Raw genomic sequence first — 18,716 nt, 5'->3', positions numbered from 1 at the left:
GCCCAGCTCCTGTTGTTGGTAAGGAACAGGCTGCAGAGAAGGGAGCCGGGACCCTGGGGGCCTGGGGAGGACTTTGCCCACTGAACAGTTTCGGAGGCCCCTTCCTCTGACTCCAGTTCTGGGGGCCCTGCAGAAATGAACTCTCTCTCCCCAGTCTGTATTCCTAGAGCTCCTGAAAGGCCATATCTGCTGAGAAGCACTGGCAGAATGATAATGTAATATGGTGACTGTTTATTGAACACTTTCTATATGCTACCTACTTTCCACTCTAATATTCAGAGCTTCCCTATGAAGCAAGATTTTTACTTTTTGAGATTCACAGAGGGGAAGTGACTTGTCCAAGGTCATGCCACTAAGAAGAGACAGAGCCCAGATCTATCTGATATCAAAGTCCTTGCTTGTTCCCCTGAATCTACTGGCCCAATTGTGCAGCAAGAGCTGTGTGGCCTGAGTTTCCCAGAGTTGGTGGCTACCTGGACCCCCACCTTGGTGCTGCCTGGTCTGCAGATGTTGCCCACTTATGATCTAGGCAGAAATATTGCTCTGCTACCAGCCACACAGCAACTCTGTCCCCGGCATCTGTCTCAGACAGTGGGGCATATTATGTGAGAGTGGTGGGAAGGTCCTTGGCTGTGTCATGTCTGTGGACCTTGGCAAGCCCAGCCTGGGCAGCCATCACCATCCCTGGCATCTGCTCCTGGCTCTATCACTTTACAGTTGTGTGACCATGGGCTGATTTCCAAATTTCTGTGGGCCTCTGGAGTTTCATTTGAAACAGTAATGCCTGCCTGCAGGACTGCTATGAGGACAAAGTGAGGGCCTGGATGTCAAATTCCAAGCGGTTTTTGGCATACAGAAGAACTTTGCTCCCCCATTGCTTCTGTCTAAGGAACTAAGCCCCAGCAGACAAACAGGCACACATCTTTCATGTGATTGTGAATTGTCTTAATCTTAACATGTATAAAGTTCCTTTCACATCTTTTTTTCTCACTGAATTTTCCACAGCATCCCCTCAAAGGAGACTCTGGAGTCAGATTGCTTGGGTCCAAATTCTGCTTCATCACTTAGCTGAGTGACCTTGGGCAAGTCATTTTATATTTCTGTGCCTCAGTTTCCTCATCCTTAAAAGGGTGGCAACAAAGGCCAATAGTAGATATTGGTTTATGGGGCTTGAAGCTTATACAATTTGGAGGACTCTGTTTAACAATAGAGAATCAGGTATACAGGTGAATATTTAAAATACGAACACAAATCACTACCAATTACAAACTAAAATGAACTGACAGAAAATACAAATGTCGCAAACCCAGTAGAATAGCAAGATACTTTTACTGACCGGTTGTCTGACAATATTTGCCTACGTGTTTTAGCTGTATCCTCTTTGCTCACCTCTTCACATGTCAATACTATTTCTTTTGAAAGCATCACAAACACAGAAAGATGGCAAGTACAGTACAGGGAACTCTTTATTTTTTTTTTACCTTGAACCATTTGAGAGTAAATTGCTAACGTGATGCCCCAGAATTCTCAAATACTTTAGTGTGTAATTGCTACAAACAAGGACATTCTCTTATAAAACCACAATATAATCATCAAAAGCAGGAAATTGACACTGAACAAAATCAGGAAAGCAACATCTAATCTCAGACCCCATTTCAGTTTCACCAAATGCTCTTGTGAAATCAGTGACAGTGACTGTGCTCAGTCCAGAATCTCACATTGCATTTCTTTGTCATGTCTCCTTTGTCTGTCAGTCAGTCAACTTTCCCTCTGTCTTTCCTTGCTTTTCAGGACCTTGACCCTTTTGAAGAGTTGTAGTTATTTTGTAACAAGACTCTCAATTTGATTAGATTCAAATTATGTGTCTTTAGCAGCAATATCACAAAACTGATGTTGTGTTCTTCTTGGTAACATCCTACCAGGGAGCACATACTATTATCCATTTGTCCCATGGTTCATTTTGGTCACTTAAGGGATATCTGCCAGGCTTCTCCACTATAATTACTCTTTCCCCTTTGTAACGAGTCAGTATTTTGTAAGGAGGCATTTTGAAACTATGTAGTTATTCCTCCTCATACTTCTTTTTTTAAGATTTTTTTTATTGGGGAAGGGGTACAGGACTTTATTGGGGAACAGTGTGTACTTCCAGGAATTTTTTCCAAGTCAAGTTGTTGTCCTTTCAGTCTTAATTGTGGAGGGTGCCATTCAGCTTCAAGTTGTTGTCCTTTCAGTCTTAATTGTGGAGGGCGCAACTCAGCTCCAGGTCCAGTTGCCCTTGCTAGTTGCAGGGGACCGAGCCCACCATCCCTTGCGGGACTCGAGGAATTGAACTGGCAACCTTGTGGTTGAGAGCCCACTTGCCCATGTGGGTATCGAACCGGCAGCCTTCGGAGTTAGGAGCATGGAGCTCTAACCGCCTCAGCCACCGGGCCTGCCCTCCTCCTTATACTTTGATGTATGTATGTATGTATGTACATATGAACTCATGGTCTCCTACTTTATTCAGTGGTTTGTAATCTATTACTATCATTATTTATTTTGATGCTCAGATTGTCACAGATTTGGCCAATGGGAGCCCCTTCAAGCTTGAATCTATATATATCCTTTCGACATTCCCCATTGTTCCTTGAACATCCCTTATTTTCTGGTATAACAAGGTGTCTTTTTTCCAGCCTCTGGAATCAGTCAGTACTCCAAGAAGCTCTGATTCAATTTTTTAATGGAGAACAGTATTTAAAAACCATAATCTGGGCACTAGAACCATGTCTAGAAACCAAGACCCTCTCATTGCAATTAAGGTGTCACTGCTCGCAGGCCCGCCCAGAGCTAAGAAATGCCCACATGTGCTCAAGCACAAACACACACACATTCATACTTAGTTCTATTAATTATTTATAGATATTAAAAACCCATGAGTTCAGACTATTATCTCCAATTCTAATACACCATAAAGGGGGTTATTGTAGTTTTCACCTCCATTTATACCTCCATCTTCTGACACTAAGAAATCTGGCTTCCACTATTCTTAATTTATTAACTTGTTGGATCAAGCCCTTGTTTTTAACCAGTCTTCCATTTCTGCCACCAACTTGTCCCATATGAGATGCCTTCCTCACCCCTTGGGCTCTGATACCTTGTGTCAGGCTGCCACCTGCCACTCAGGGACCCCTTCTTCTCCCTATGGGGCCCCTGTCACCCCATGCCTGGTCACCGCTCTGTGTAGACACACTCCTCACCATGCTGGGGCTCTGACTTTTGCTCTGGGCCACTGTGGCTCCCGTCTCCTTTACCTGTGGTGCATACCTCTACCTTGTTCCACTCAACCCAATAGTTTTAGGACTGAAATTTTCAGGAAGAGAAAAGAAGAGGAGGAGGTAGAGCTGTCAAAGATTTTTAAAAATAAATTTCTACGGTGAGACTAGAGAGATGATTTTGTCTTTTCACTTGCAGGACTGATCAACAAAATTTCATTTTTGATAAGAGACATAAACTTCACACACAGATGTATATGCTACTTGTAGCACTGTTTGTACGTTTGCAGTAGGAATTTTCATAAATTCTACTTTGTGTAATTCTTATCAAAAAAGAAAAATATGCATGGAGCATTTATAATTGCATATGCTGCATTGTTCCTTATAGGAAAGAACTTCTCTTTTGAGTTGGTGTCAATATGAAATGACAACTTAGTGATGACTAAGTGATAGGATTTGGTGCAGCTTTGCTTTTTGTTCTACACATACCCTGTTTATTTTCCCATCACCGACGTATTTCCAGGTGTCTTGGGAATCATTCATATTGGGAAGTGGGATGAGAGTGGGAAGAAACAGTGGTCCTAACCAACTGTAGTTTTAAATTTTTATTTTTTCAAATTAAAAAGAAAAAATATGTATGTATATGAGGTCTGACAATTACATCCGTGAACTTGATATCAGAGGAATTATTCATTATGAAGTTGTACCAACTGGACAATCAGTTAACCAAGTTTACTACGGTGTTTTCCTGAAAATAAGACCTACCCTGAAAATAAGCCCCAGTTGAGATTGTCAGCCAGACAGATGCATTTAGTACGTTACGACGATGTCCCAGAAGAACATGAAATGACTGTATTTGAATATAGATTGTTGTACATGAAAAAAATATCTCCTGAAAATAAGCCCTAATGCGTCTTTTGGAGTAAAAATTAATATAAGACCCGGTCTTATTTTTGGGGAAATACAGTATAAGACGTGGTCTTATTTTCGGGGAAACATGGTATTTGGAAGTGCTGAAAAGGCTGCGTGAAAAAGTTAGATGATCTGAACTTTTCGCCAACAATTTATGCTTCTTGCATCACGACAACGCACCAGCTCACACTGCACTGTCTGTGAAGGAGTTTTTAGCCAGTAAACAAATAACTGTATCGGAACACCCTCCCTACTTACCTGATCTGGCCCCCAATGACTTATTTACTTACCTTAAGATAAAGGAAATATTGAAAGGAAGATATTTTGATGACATTCAGGACATCAAGGGTAATACAACGACAGCTCTGATGGCCATTCCAGAAAAAGTTCCAAAATTGCTTTGAAAGGTAAACTAGACGCTGGCGTAGGTACATAGCTTCCCAAGGGGAGTACTTTGAAGGTGACCATAGTGATATTCAGGATTGAGGTATGTAGCACTTTTTCTAGGATGAGTTTGTGTACTTGTCAGACCCTATGAATTGGTGGGAAGTCAATTCTGTCCATAACAGAAGGGAAAAAAAGTGTTTCCAAAAGGAAGAAAAGGTAACCTGTGTCAAATGAGAAGTCAAGAAAGATAACAGTGGCCCATTGGCTTGGCAATATGGAAGTTATTTTAACTTTGGTCAGTCTTTTAAGAAAAGAGGAGTAAATTAAGGAGAAATGGAAGGTAAAGAAATGGAGAAACAAATACAGTAATCTTTTCAAGTTTTGCTATGAATGAGAACTGAAAATTGGGTGATATGATAAGAGGAGAAAGTGGGGTTATAGAATAGTAAAAAGGTAAGTGACATTAAAACATGTTTGTAAGTTGAAGGGAATCATTCAGAAGAAATTTGTGATACAGGAGATTTAAAAAAGGATAATAACAAGGGTAGAATCCCTGAAAAGACTAAGATGATGAAATTCAATGCAAACATGGAGAGGCTGCCCTTAGATGGCTGCGACCTGTCCCGCACATTAACAGTAGTAAAGGTAGAATACAGCACTTGTTACATAATTTTCAGGGCCCAGTGCAAAATGACTATGTGGGGTCTCTTGTTAAAAAATTATTTAAAAATGCAGGACTGCAATAGAAGAGCATTAAACCAAGCACAGAGCTCGTCTAAGCCCAGGGCCAGTGCAACTTCAGTTTGTATACCCATGAAGTTGGTTCTGGCAGAGTTTGTGATGATGGAGACAGGCGGTCCTTTGGGCAAGTCCCTTCTTTCTGGGCCTCCATTGCCCCATGGAAGGACTAGAAGTGCTAAGGACACTTTCAGCTCCACCGTTCTACAAGCTTTGAGGGCATTCTTAAGGTGGAAGAGCAAAGTTTGCCCCTTTTTAACTTCCAACCCGGCCAGACTTTAGCTCAGGGATTTCTGGAAGGCTCCAGAGCATCTGGTGACCATAGCAACTTACGCCAAACTCTGGCGCTCTCGGCTCCGCCCACAACTTCATGAACGCGCTCGTTGATTGGCTCAGCAAGCTGACCAATGGTCGGTGAAGCGGGCTGTTTGCGCGCGCTGAATGGTCGCGAGTCGGGAGGGAGGCGGGAAGAGAGAGAGCAAGCAGGCGGGGCTGGGCGGCTGAGCACTTGCGTGTTTCCGGCTCCGCTGCGGAAGGCGGAGGACTGGAGCCGTTGGGCAGGACGCAGCCCGAAGGAGCTGGGAAAGCCCGGGACGCAACAGCGAAGCTCGAAACTCGAAGATTGGCTAGAGGCCGGCGCGATGGGCGGAGAGCAAGAGAACGAGCGGTTCGACGGCATGTTGCTGGCCATGGCGCAGCAGCACGAGGGCGGCGTGCCGGAGGTAACGGCCCGCTAGGCGTCGGCCTGGCCTGGTCCAGCGGCGCCCGCCAACCCGGGTGGCTCTAGCCAGGCTCCCCCCGCCCTCCTTTGCCTTCAAGGGCCGAGATCCATTCCTGGGCCTCACGGGCTTCTGGGATCCCCCCACATTCTCACCGCGCCCCAGTTTCCGGTTTGGCCTCCCCGCCGCATGTCTTGCCCCCTTTCGTATGAGTCCCGGACCCGGTGCGGCTCAGCAGCTCCTATCTGAGCAACTCTGGGGATTTTGAACCTGGCTCCGAAAAACCCCAGAGCCGTGGCATCACCCCCCGCCCGTCCCCCCAACAGTCTCAGACATGCTTCCGCCTTCGTTTCCTCTCTGATGGCCGCCCCCAAAAGAGCATCCCTTAGCCCGAATCATCCCAGACATTGGGATTTGCATCTACCGACTTCGAGCGAACCGAGGAATGTGGGGTGGGGGTGAGTGGGAATTGGGGGGTGGGGTGATGTTAGCACGTGGTCTGTTTAGGCCTTGAATGGGGAATAGGAGGCCTGGGTTCACAGTTGATTTCCACCACCTACCAGCTTGGGACCTTCCCACGTTTCCAAGCATCAGTTTCTTTGTCTTTGAAACAGTTGTGAATCCCTATTTTGTGAATCTTTGTAGATTAGTGGACAGTGAGGACTTCTCAGTAACCAGGTTTGTTCATCTGACACGTATTTGTTGAGTGATTGATGTGGGTCAGACACTCACAGGAGCAGGTCCTGGGGATACAGCCGTGAACAGAAATCTGTCCTTGCTCTGATGGAGCTTACAACGAGCTTTTCAAAAGTATGATTCATATTAGTGACCACACACAATAATAGTGTATATGAATGATAAGGACCAACTAGTATTGATTCTGGAGTTGGTTTTTTGGACCAGAAACGTGGAAAGATAGAGGTAGAAAAGCCTGTAAAGATCAGTCATTCTGTAAAGAAACCAAGGGAACTTGCTCAAGATCATCCTACAGGTTCCTGATCTAGGCAGGACCAGACTCCTTCAGCCAGTGTGCTTTCCGTCCATTGCTGATTCTCTGTCTCACTGGGGACAAGTTTTCATTGAACTTTCTATTCGTATTCTTTTTTTTTTTTTTTTTTTTTTTTTGGTTGTTGAGAGCCCACTGGCCCATGTGGGAATCGAACCGGCAGCCTTCGGAGTTAGGAGCATGGAGCTCTAACCGCCTGCGCCACTGGGCCGGCCCCTCTATTCCTGTTCTTTATCCAGGTGCTATTGGTGACCAAGGACTCCTAAGCCCTTTGAGGTGGGAAGAGAATTACTACTAATTTCCAAATATGCAAAGGTTCTCTCCCTTCTCCCCCCTAAATTGTTGACACAAAACTGAATTTGGGAATGAATTCATTTTTGGGTGAATTAAAAAAGACGTCTAGAAGCAGGAATTGAAACCATTAAGATAAGTTCTAGCATTATATTTAGAACCATTTGTTTGGGCAAATAAAAGGGCTTGTATGTGCTAACCCTAGGTTATCACTAGTTCTTTTCATTCAGCAAAAGTTTTACTGAGCATGTACTCTGAGCCAAATCTGGTGCCACACATTGGACATGTAGTCAGAATAAGCCATGGTTCATGGTGCCTACTTGTGAAGAATTCACTCTCCGGCAGGAGGTCTCTTGCTCTGGGCCACACACTGCTAAGGCCCTCACCTCCATCATCTCATTTGATCCTCACAAGCTTCCTAGAAATGGGTCCTGCTGCTATTTCTGTTTTATAGAGTTAAGAAACTTCCCCAAGGTCACAGAGCAAATACAGATCAGTCTGATACTCAAACCCATGCTCTTAACCACTTGGCTACACTGGTGCCCCAATCAGAGTTAGTTGGTCCTAACCTTCTTTGAAGTGTATTCATTTGCTCCCCTCATTCTGGCTCTGCCCTAGTAACAGCCAGTGCACTCTGGCTGGGCTGTTCACTATCTGGAGAGGAAAGCAGGACCTATACTTTTCAAACCCTGGATGCAGAGAGGTCCTCTATATCCTTAGGCTGCTTCTAGGGACACAAGGAATATACAACACACATGAGAAATGGGGAATCTGCCTTTCAGATGAGATAGGTAAGTCTAAGTTAGGCTTTCTGGCAGAAGTGACAACGGTTGGGCCTATTTGAGAGGATATCTTCTCAGTTGAGAGGCTCAGGTAAAACGCTCAATCCCGAGTTCCTCCTAGACTAAGAAAGTTGACTTCTGTGCAGTTGAGGGGCTCCCAAAATGGCATCTCCATAACTTCAGCCTGTTTTTGTCTTTCAGCTTGTGAATACTTTCTTCAGCTTCCTTCGACGCAAAACAGACTTTTTTGTTGGAGGAGAAGAGGGGATGGCAGAAAAGGTGAGTGTTGGGGGCTGCTATCCCTTTGGCAGCTCTTCAGAAGAAAAGCTCATCTGGCTTTCCGTTGACATAATAATAGCCTTCAGCAGAAGCAAAATAGCAAGGACAAAGAGTCAGGGAAGGGAAGCAAGCTGTCATTTATCGAAGCCCCTCTCCCTGCCAGGTGCTTTACCTACCCTTTTTCCTGTGCTCCGTGAGCATTTGAAGAGGTAGGTATTACTGTTTCCCATTTTACAAATGCAGAGTTTGGCTCAGGAGTGTTTGGCTCTGTGTCCAAAGTCTTGAGATGAGTCGTGGGAGAGCCAGCGTTGGAAACAGAGTCTGTTGTAAAACTACCTTCTGTCCTTGACTCTATGCTTCCTGGTTCCTTTACCACGGAGGAGGTTTATTTAATTATCTAGCTGGGAGGTAAGAGTGGGCAAATGTGAGAAATTGAACTTAGAAATGTAGAAAAGTTCAAAGCCAACCAATCCCAGTTTTCACAGATGTTGTGACCAAAAGTTCAGGGATTTGGGAATTGTATTTTGTGGTACAGGTTCTGAGATCTCGAACTGCCTATTGATTTCTTAGGCTGTAGTTGCGATTTTGAAGATTGTTAAATCATAAAGATGTCATCTCAGTGAACTATGATTTTTATAACCTTGATGTTTGTTTTCATTTAAACTTAAGTGACATCGTAATAAGAAGGAGACGTTTTGCAAATCACTTTCTATGACTTCAGAGTTCTCATGAGCTAGAGTGTTCTATAATGTGTCTTGACAACCTAGGGCTGCTCTATCATACACGTTGGCCTGGAGTAGGAGTTCTAAGTTCTTGGTCTAGCTCTGTGGCCTCATTGATTTCACCACAATACTCTGGCCTTTCAGTCTTCACGTCTGTAAAATGGAAGAAGGTGGACTTTTGTATTAGCACTAGCGCCTCCCGTTTTTTCTGTGGGCCGGACAGACTACCTTATAATATCAGTAGTCATTCATTCATTCAATGAATGTTTATCGAACACTTAACACTTATTTTGTGTTAGATACTATGCCAAACCCTTGGGGAATACAGAGGTGAATACAGATGTGGTCTTCGTATGTATGGATCTCACAGTGAAGCCCCTGAAAAAAAAATAAAGAAAATTAAGAAGTGGTGGTTGTTTGGGCAGAAGTCTTGGGAACATAAAATGGATATTAATCAAGGAAGACTTCATGAGGAAAGGTATGAAGGCTGAATAAGAGGTAGCTGGAAGAAGGGAGAGAGATGACTAACATTAAGAGGCCTCAGAAGTATCGGGGTGATGATAGCTACCATATATTGGCGGTCTGTAGGTCCCCTCTTAGACCTTGTCATGCTCCTTGTCTCTTTGTTCCCTTAGGGTCAGCTCTTTTCCAGAAGGTTGGTCAGACTCTCAAGTAGGCAGAAACCTGTCCAGCCTTTTCACCTGGTCTCCAGTAGTAATAGTAACTCCTTTGTGTTGAGCACCTACTATGTGCAGGTCCACCAGATACATTTCCAGGTGCAGTGGTTAAGAGCAAGGGCTCTGGGGTCAAGCAGACATGAGTTCAAATCCTCGTCTCCCCACTCCCCACTTGAAAACTTACGGCGTTTGGTCAATCACTGTGTCTCTGAGCCTCATTTTTCTTTCATGTAAATGGAGATAGTCTTTACCTCACGGGACTGTTTTGAAGATTAAAAAGGTAATACAGATGATATGGCTGGCATATGAGAATACAAGTTCACAGTTTTTTTTCTGAACCTCCAGGGGGCCAGATGTGTTTTGGGATTTAGAATTCTTTGGATTTTAGGAGGCAGTACAACATATATACTGTACATTACATACAATCATACCCCATATGTACATTACATACCCCAATCAAGGGGTCAGGAGCAATAGCTTGTAATCAAGAACATTAAAATTTCTGCAGATAAATGTGTATCAGTATTTATACCAAGTGGGAGATATGAAGTCTGTAAATACCTTCATGCCACAGAGCTACAGAAAGTACAAAAACACTTAGTTTGTTAGGTTTGGGGTCTAGGAATTGTGGATAAGGGATTGTGGATTTGAGTAAAGTTATAATGACTGTATCAACATGATACGGACATAGGAAGAGAAATGGACCAGTGAAGCAGAAAAGAGAACCCAGGAAAAGTCTAGCATACAGAGAAGGTCCAAGATGGCGGAATAGGTTAAAAAAAAAAAAAAGTTTAGCATATATGAGGATTTTATGTGTATCTAATGTGGTAATTCAGTTCAGTAGGCAAAGGATGATTTAATAAGTCGTGCTGCTGCAAGTAGCTTTTTGTAAAATAAAACAAAACTGCCTTAATGTGCCATCTGTTTTACTCATGTAATAATAAATTGCAGATCAAGATGAGTCTTGCAAGGAAAGCTAGGAAACTATTTATAGTCTTGTGTGGAGAGGCCTTGCAAGATTAGAAACCTGGAAACTATAAAAGGGAAGGTAGCTGTGTGCCTCTTCAAACTTGGAAAACTTGTATATGGGAAAAGAGATACTGACATTTAAAGCCAATTGAAAAACAGTAGATTTGGAAAATTGTGCAATGCAGAAGACAGATTAAATTTAATAGCTAATTTAATATGCAGGAATCTTATAAATTGACAAGAAAAGGATAAACAAAAAATCAGCAATTCTAGGGGCAGCTGGATGGCTCAGTTAGTTAGAGAGCAAGCTCTGAACAACAGGGTTGCCGGTTTAAGTCCCACATGGGCCAGTAAGCTGCGCCCTCCACAACTAGATTGAAGACAACGAGCTGCCGCTGAGCTGCTGGAGGGATGGCCGGAGGGCTCAGTTGGTTAGAGCGCGAGCTCTCAACAATAAGGTTGCTGTTTAGTTCCCGCATAGGATGGTGGCCTGCGCCCTCTGCAACGAAGGTTGAAAACGGCCACTGGACTTGGAGCTGACCTGCGCCCTCCACAGCTAGATTGAAGGACAACTACTTGGAGCTGATGGGCCCTGGAGAAACACTGTTCCTCAATATTCCCCAGTTAAAAAAAAAAAAATATCACCAATTCTAAGAAAAGCAAATCCAAAGAGCATATGAAAAGATGCTCAAATTCACTAGTAGTTAGGAAATGAAAGTGACATGCCATTTTTTCAAGGAAATGAAAAGAAACAGGGACATGCCCTTCCTGTCAACAAAAGGATGGGGGAAAAAGGTACTCTTTGGACATTGCTGGTAAAAGTGAATTATTGTAGCTCTCTAAAAACATTGCATTATGGGCCGGCTGGTGGCTCAGGAGGTTAGAGCTCCATGCTTCTAACTCCGAAGGCTGCCGGTTCGATTCCCACATGGGCCAGTGGGCTCTCACCCACAAGGTTGCCAGTTCAATTCCTCAAGTCCCTCAAGGGATGGTGGGCAGCGCCTCCTGCTACTAAGATTGAACATGGCACCTTGAGCTGAGCTGCCGCTGAGCTCCGGTATGGCTTGGTTGGAGCGCGTCCTCTCAACCACAAGGTTGCCGGTTCGACTCCCACAAGGGATGGTGGGCTGTGCCCCCTGCAACTAGCAACGGCAACTGGACCTGGAGCTGAACTGCACCCTCCACAACTAAGACTGAAAGGACAACAACTTGAGTTGGCAAAAAGTCCTGGAAGTACACACTGTTCCCCAATAAAGTCCTGTTCCCCTTGCCCAATAAAATCTTTAAAAAAACCCCACATTGCATTATAAAAGATGCTCAGCATGACTAATTATCACAGAAACACAAAGCAAAACCATGAGACACCACCTTACACCCATCAGGAGGGGTGCTGTCAAACCAGAAAGTAACAAGTGCTGGTGAGGATGTGGAGAGATGGAACCCTTGTGCACCGCTGTCGGCAGGAATGTAAAATGGTGTGATTGTTGGAGAAAACAGCATGGTACTTCCTCAAAAAATTAAAAATAGAACTACCATGTGATCCAGCAATCCCACTTCTGGGTATATACCCAAAAGAATTGAAAGCAGGTTTTGAAGAGAGTTTCGTCCACCCATGTTCATAGCAGCACTGTTCACAATAGCCAAAGGTGGAAGCAGCCCAGGTATCTGTTGACAGATGAATGGATAAACCAAATGTCGTATGTACACATGATGGAATGTTATTCAGCTTTTCAAAGGAAGACAGATACACAAAAGAACACATGATTCCATTTATATGAACTTCTAGGAGTACGTTATCTCCTCAGATGTGTTGGAGGCCGTCCTGTCCCCTGCCACCAGGCAGATTCAGGGCTTCACACCTTTGGATTCGACTTAAATATCTTTCAGTGTCTTCCCTGGCTAGGACCGGTGGGAACCACTGTTTACTCTCTTGTCACCCAGCCTAGGCCGGGAAAAGCCTGTGTTTGGGTATGCCCACTGAGCATTCTGGGGCCTGTCTTCTGGAATGGACTCAGCATTCCTCATCCCTTGCCCACTCTGGTGGGCTGTGGTTCCCAAAGATGTGTACAGCACCAGAAGCTGGACTCTGACAGCCTGCCGCTTGGCACCTCTGAGTAGACTACACACTGCCAGGGGTCTGCCTGAGGCTGGGGCTGGGCCTGGGTAAACCTGGTGGGAGGAGGCGGGGCGGAGGGGTCAGAGGCTCCTGTGATTGGCCTTGACTCTGCCCTGTGATTCAGCTCTGCCCTTACCTAACCTCCAGGAGCTAGGAAGGAATAGGACGAATGGGATGTAACATGATTCACTGGAGCTGGGGCAGGGGAGGACCGTGCTCCCGCCTCCCCTTGGCCACTGGTTAGCAAATGGCTTGAGTTCAAGGTCTCCCTGATTAGGGACTTGGGACCAAGGCCCTATGGTGGAACAGCCTCCGCTGGCGTAATTGTCTCATGACTGATTCTGTTGTCTCATGGCTGATTCTGTTGACAGTAGAACGGCCTTCAGGTGGCTCGTTTCTCTCACAGACACCATTTTATTAATCTAATTAGTTTGGTGGTAGTGGTGGTGGGGTGCTTTTGGTGACCTTTAACTTCCTAGAGTACAGAGCTATTGCATTGTGGCATGGGGTTGGAGATTTTGGGGGTAGCAGGAGGAATTGGCATCAAATGAATGAGGAGTCATGGGCATTTGGCAGAACCCTCAGTCTGGGAGCCTATGGGTAACTTTGGTGAACCTGAGCCCCACACGGGCCCCTCAGCTCGTGTAGACCCTTGCAACTCGGGCTCAGAGATGCTTGAAAGATGGTTTATTGACCACTGATCACGTGATGGGTGCCCTGTGAGGCCTCCAGGTGTGGGTCGACACAGAATTGGTTTTCCTAAGTTTGGTATGTTCCAGGACTTGCTGAAGATGAAGAGATGAAACTCCAGAGACACTTGAGCTGGTCTTGGAGGAGGAGTAGAAGTTTGCCAGGTGACCTGAGAGTAGGGACAAGGACATTCAAGGCAAAAAACATCTTATGCAAGACTGCTTTTAGGAATAATAGAGGCACAGAGAGATGACCTCTGGGTCACACAGGTAGAAGTAGACCAGGTACTCAAATCTACATGTAACTCCAATGGGCATGAGATTTGGCCCGGAGGGCTGGTTAAAAATACAAATTGCTAGGCCATGTCCCCAGAACTTCCGATTTAGTAGGTCTGGAATGCGGCCTGAGATCGAGCCTTTCTCACATTCTGGGTGATATGCTGATGGCTGCAGGTTGGGGGAACCACACTTTGAGAGCTACTGGTCGAGCCATCACGCCCATCATATTTTTATAGTAGAGAAGGTGCTTCTCCCCAGCCCCTACAGTTGACATGGGGTTAGCCTCAGCCAGGTAAGGAGTGTTGGGAAGCCAACACTTTAGATGTGGCCATGATGTGGCAACGACTGTGCCAGGCTCTAGGCGAGTGTCTGTCATATTTGATGTCCATGACAGGTGAGGAAATGGGCTAAGAAAATGTCAGAGTTCACTTGCCCAAGGCCACACAGCCAGACAGTGACAGATGGGAATAGTTTTGGGGTAGCTCTTGGGCAGCAGTGAGGCCAGCCAGCAGGATGTAGGGGGCACACATCCTGGGAAGGTGTGGGAGAGCAAGGCTGCAGGCTGAGGAGCGGAAAAGGCGCCTCTTCCCTCAAGAAAGCTCTCTGGCTTCCTGCTTATTTGGCGGTTCTGGGCGTGGTGCTGAGTCCTGCACGGCTGGGCTGCAGTCCTGGAGACAGGTACCCAGGTAGGTCAGAGAGAGCAGGCAGAGGAGGCGGTCAGGGTGGGCCTGGGAGCTCCAGAAAGGCTTCTCAGAGGGGCTGAGGCTGGACTTCGAACAGCTTCACTCTAGTGCAGGGATTTCAGAGCCCTCAGCACAGGTCTGCACAACAACCCAGTGAGTTGGGGAGTCATCTTCACTGAGGAGGAATTTGAAGCTCTCACACGTTCAGTAATTTGCCAAAAATAAAATAGCTGGTGTGTGACAAAGCCTGGATTAGAACTCAGGTTGTCCAACTACAGTGTCTGCACTCTGAGTCACTAGACTGCCTTTTTTTTAACGTAGCCACTGTTTATTGAGTCAGGTACTTTGCAGGTATTCTCATTACAATTGTGAGATACGTGTGTGTTATCCCCATTTTGTAAATGAGGAAACTGAGGATCTGAGTGCACTGGCCCCTACCCTGATGCCTCATCTCCTTCACTTCCTTCCCCAGCTCATCACACAGAGCTTCAACCACCACAACCAGCTGGCACAGAAGGCCCGGCGGGAGAAGAGAGCGCGGCAGGAGACTGAGCGGCGGGAGAAGGCAGAGCGGGCAGCCAGGCTGGCTAAGGAGGCCAAGTCAGAGAGTTCTGGGCCCCAGATCAAGGAGCTGACTGATGAGGAGGCAGAGAGGCTGCAGCTGGAGATTGACCAGGTAAGAGTGGGCTTCCCTCCCCTGCCCCCTCATCCCTATTGGCACTAGAAGAGGGGACCCTCTTGCCAACAGCTTTGCTCTTTGCCACAGAAAAAGGATGCAGAGACTCATGAGGCCCAGCTCAAGAATGGCAGCCTTGACTCACCTGGGAAGCAGGTGAGATGGACTGGGGGTACTCGGGATGAGCCAGGAGCTTGGGAACTTTGGGGGACTCTCCAGCATTTCCCTGTCTCTGGAATGCCCTCTCCTACCTCCCTTCGCTCAGCTTTGGTTATCCTCCCCATGCTTCAAGATTGCACTCAGCAACATTGGACTAAAGGATCTGCGTTAAAAATAAAGCCACAACCTCCTGGCCTTAAGCCTTGGCAGGAAAGAAAACCCAAGAGCCAGAGAGGGCAGTCCCTGTATAGGGTGGGCTGGGGTCTGAGGGCCAGCCTGGCCCTTTGTGGTGGGGGCCTCTGACACATCTGCGGGTGGCGCCCAAGCTTTCCAGAGGTTCTGCTCTGAGACTGGGAGTCTCAGTCCTACAGACACAGGAAAGGATAGAGATTATCTGGCAGCCTGGTTTTGTTTTAGTACAGTCTTGTTCACGGCCACTTCGTGGCCTTTTGTTCCGTGCTGGGCTTTCTTCCCAAGTTCCTTGGCTTAACCCCACTTTGGGTCCCATGGGTCCATCTCTGACTGTCACTGTTCCCAGCTGTGTCCTTTGTCACATGGTTATAACAGTCTGAGCTCTCAGGTGGAGATCAGAAGAAGGTTTTACCTCTGTCTCCCAGTGGGCCATGGAGTAAGCAGGGACCAGGTCTGTGTTATTCTGTGGCTGATGCCCGGTGCTAGTTGGCCCGGGGCCTGGCTTAGGGGAGTTCAGTCTGTCAAGTAAGTAGCTTTACTGTGAGCAGGAAGCTGAGGACGACGACGACGAGGATGAGAAGGACAAAGGCAAACTGAAGCCCAACCTCGGCAACGGGGCAGACCTGTCCAATTACCGCTGGACCCAGACTCTGTCGGAGCTGGATGTGAGTGGCAGCGCTGGGGCAGAGGTGAGGGAGCCAGTCTGGGCCCCCTCCTGACTGCTCCTACCCCATGCAGCTGGCAGTGCCCTTCTGTGTGAACTTCCGGCTGAAGGGGAAGGACGTGGTGGTGGATATCCAGCGGCGGCACCTCCGGGTCGGGCTCAAGGGGCAGCCTGCGGTCATTGACGGGGAGCTGTACAACGAGGTGAAGGTGGAAGAGAGCTCGTGGCTCATTGAGGATGGCAAGGTGGTGACGGTGCATCTGGAGAAGGTGCGAGAGGCGCGGCCTCTTGGCCTGCGCCCTGATGGAGGAGGGGGGGGCATCTGCGCTTTACACTCAGGCCATGCTGGGGACCTGGTGGACATACCTTATTTAATCTCACAGCAAGACTTTTAAAGTAGGTCTGCCCCATTTTAGAATCAAGAAAAGGGCAGCTCGGGTTTGCCCAGGCTCTTACCTCCAGGAAGGGTTGGAGTCAGGATTAAAACAGTCTCTGGTGCCAAAGCCTCACCTTTCCAATAGGTTCATGTATGCATTCAAATCAACAAATACTTGAACACCTACCATGTGCCAGCGATTGTTCTATATACTAGAGAGAGAGAACAATGAACAAAATGTAGAAAACTGCTTTCAGCAAGCCTACATTCCCTCAATCCCTCAAAAAGAGAGATGGGACATAGACACCAGTAAATAAAGGTGGTCTCTAAAGTGCCGAGGGTCCAAGGAGAGCTTCCCGTGGCTCATAAGGCCTGGCCTAGCCTACCTGGCTGGCCATGGCTGCCTCACGCACCTCTCCATGCCCTTACACTTTTCCTCTCAACTGGAATGTCTTTCCCTGCTTTTTAAATCAGATATATTGCTTGTCCCAGCTAGGTGTCACTCTAATTTCTCTCCTTTCACCCGGGATGAGTATCTGCCTGTGTACTTTATTCTTTCCCTTATCATGCTGATTTATATCTGGGTCTGTCTCCCCAGTAGCTGGGGAGGGCAGAAGTCTTGCTCCTCTGTACCCCAGGTCCCAGTATCGGCTTGCTTGGGTCCCAAGTGCAGTGTGTGGATGGGAGAGTTCGGTTCTGGAATGGTTGGGTGGTTTCTGGGCATAGAATGAGCTGCCTCCCATCCCCCGGTGGTCCTCCTTTTCCTCACAGATCAACAAGATGGAGTGGTGGAGCCGCTTGGTGTCCAGTGACCCTGAGATCAATACCAAGAAAATCAACCCTGAGAACTCCAAGGTGAGTCCTGGCTGGTTGGGGGAGCTCCAGCTGGGAGATGAGAGGCCTCGGTGGCCCCAGAGCTTCACTTGTCCCTGTCATTGCTGTTCCCAGCTGTCAGACCTAGACAGTGAGACGCGTAGCATGGTGGAAAAGATGATGTATGACCAGAGACAAAAGTCCATGGGGCTGCCCACTTCGGACGAGCAGAAGAAACAGGAAATTCTGAAAAAGTAAGCAATATAGAGATGGGTGTTTGGGGGTGGGTGGGGGCTGGGGCACTTGGCCCTGGGTGACAGCAGCCAAGTGTGTCACTGAGCATGAGCCAGCCAGGTTTATGGCTTTATAGCCTCAGCCTGCCTACCCTAATCACTTGCTGAGGTCATCTTGAGGACAAGGCCGCCTGAGGATAGGAAGGAAGGTTATAGATGGTTATTGCCACCAAGAGGAGAGCAGTGTCAATATTGGTACCTAAGCTTCCAGCCTCAGGCAGGAGTTCAAATGGGCCTCAGAGACCCTGCAGAGACCCTGGGGCCCCACCCCCTGCTTGGCCGGGCTCCTGCTTGCTCAGGGTTCTAGGGAGATTAGACCTCAGCTGGGAGGCTGGGAGAAGGCACTAACTTTGTGGGAGAGGGATAGCCTGTTTCACTTTCTTCCTATTTTCCCTTCCCAGGTTCATGGATCAGCATCCAGAGATGGATTTTTCCAAGGCCAAATTCAACTAGCCTGTTTGTCTCCCTGAACTCTTTGGGCTGAGTCCCCAGCTATCCACCTCCTTTCCCACCCTTCCCTGGGACTTAAGGGTCTCAGAGCTGAGGCAGGCATGAGACTGGCCCAGGCACACAGGCCCCAGGGTGTCCTGGGGAAGGGCTGGGACCTTGGGGGGGTCTTGTCCTCCCAGTTGGCCTGCTGTTACACATTAAAACTATTTACCCATTCTGCCTGTGTCCTCTCTTCTAGCCTTTCCCTGGGGGACAAGCCTCTTATGGCTGCTTCAGGGAGCTGGGGGCTCGCCTGCTGATTTTTCCACGTGACCTAGGGAAAGTCCTTGCCCCTCTCTGGGACTCAGTTTCTCCTTACTTAAAGGGAGGATTGAAATAAGACGTTTAGTTTATGTATGATTCTGAGCAAAGGTGAGATTTTCTGGCTATAGGGACCAGAACATATGTGTGATTCTCAGAGAGGCCCATGACTCAACAGAGTTTAAGACCAGCTGGACTTGATTCCATTTTCATCTCTAAGACAACTTCCAGGTGCAGTGGATCTGTCCTGCCCTAGACCAAGTGTTTCAGAGAGACGCCAGTTCCTCCTCCGC

General features: G+C 47.0%; 1 protein-coding gene across 1 annotated transcript; it reads left to right on the top strand.

The window, feature by feature from the left end:
• The first annotated feature begins 5,804 nt into the window (after positions 1-5,804).
• On the top strand, positions 5,805-18,340 carry NUDC (nuclear distribution C, dynein complex regulator). Its single transcript, XM_081055312.1, has 9 exons — positions 5,805-6,010; positions 8,288-8,365; positions 14,973-15,176; positions 15,267-15,332; positions 16,076-16,192; positions 16,266-16,460; positions 17,339-17,422; positions 17,516-17,634; positions 18,075-18,340. The coding sequence occupies exons 1-9, from the start codon at positions 5,930-5,932 to the stop codon at positions 18,124-18,126; spliced, it is 996 nt and encodes a 331-aa protein (XP_080911438.1). The 5' UTR covers positions 5,805-5,929; the 3' UTR covers positions 18,127-18,340.
• Positions 18,341-18,716: the final 376 nt, after the last annotated feature.

This window comes from Rhinolophus hipposideros (genome assembly GCF_964194185.1).
Source record: "Rhinolophus hipposideros genome assembly, chromosome: 8".
Taxonomy (NCBI): Eukaryota; Metazoa; Chordata; class Mammalia; order Chiroptera; family Rhinolophidae; genus Rhinolophus; species Rhinolophus hipposideros.
Note: the sequence above shows the minus strand (reverse complement) of the source record. Positions and strands in the feature narration are given on the sequence as shown.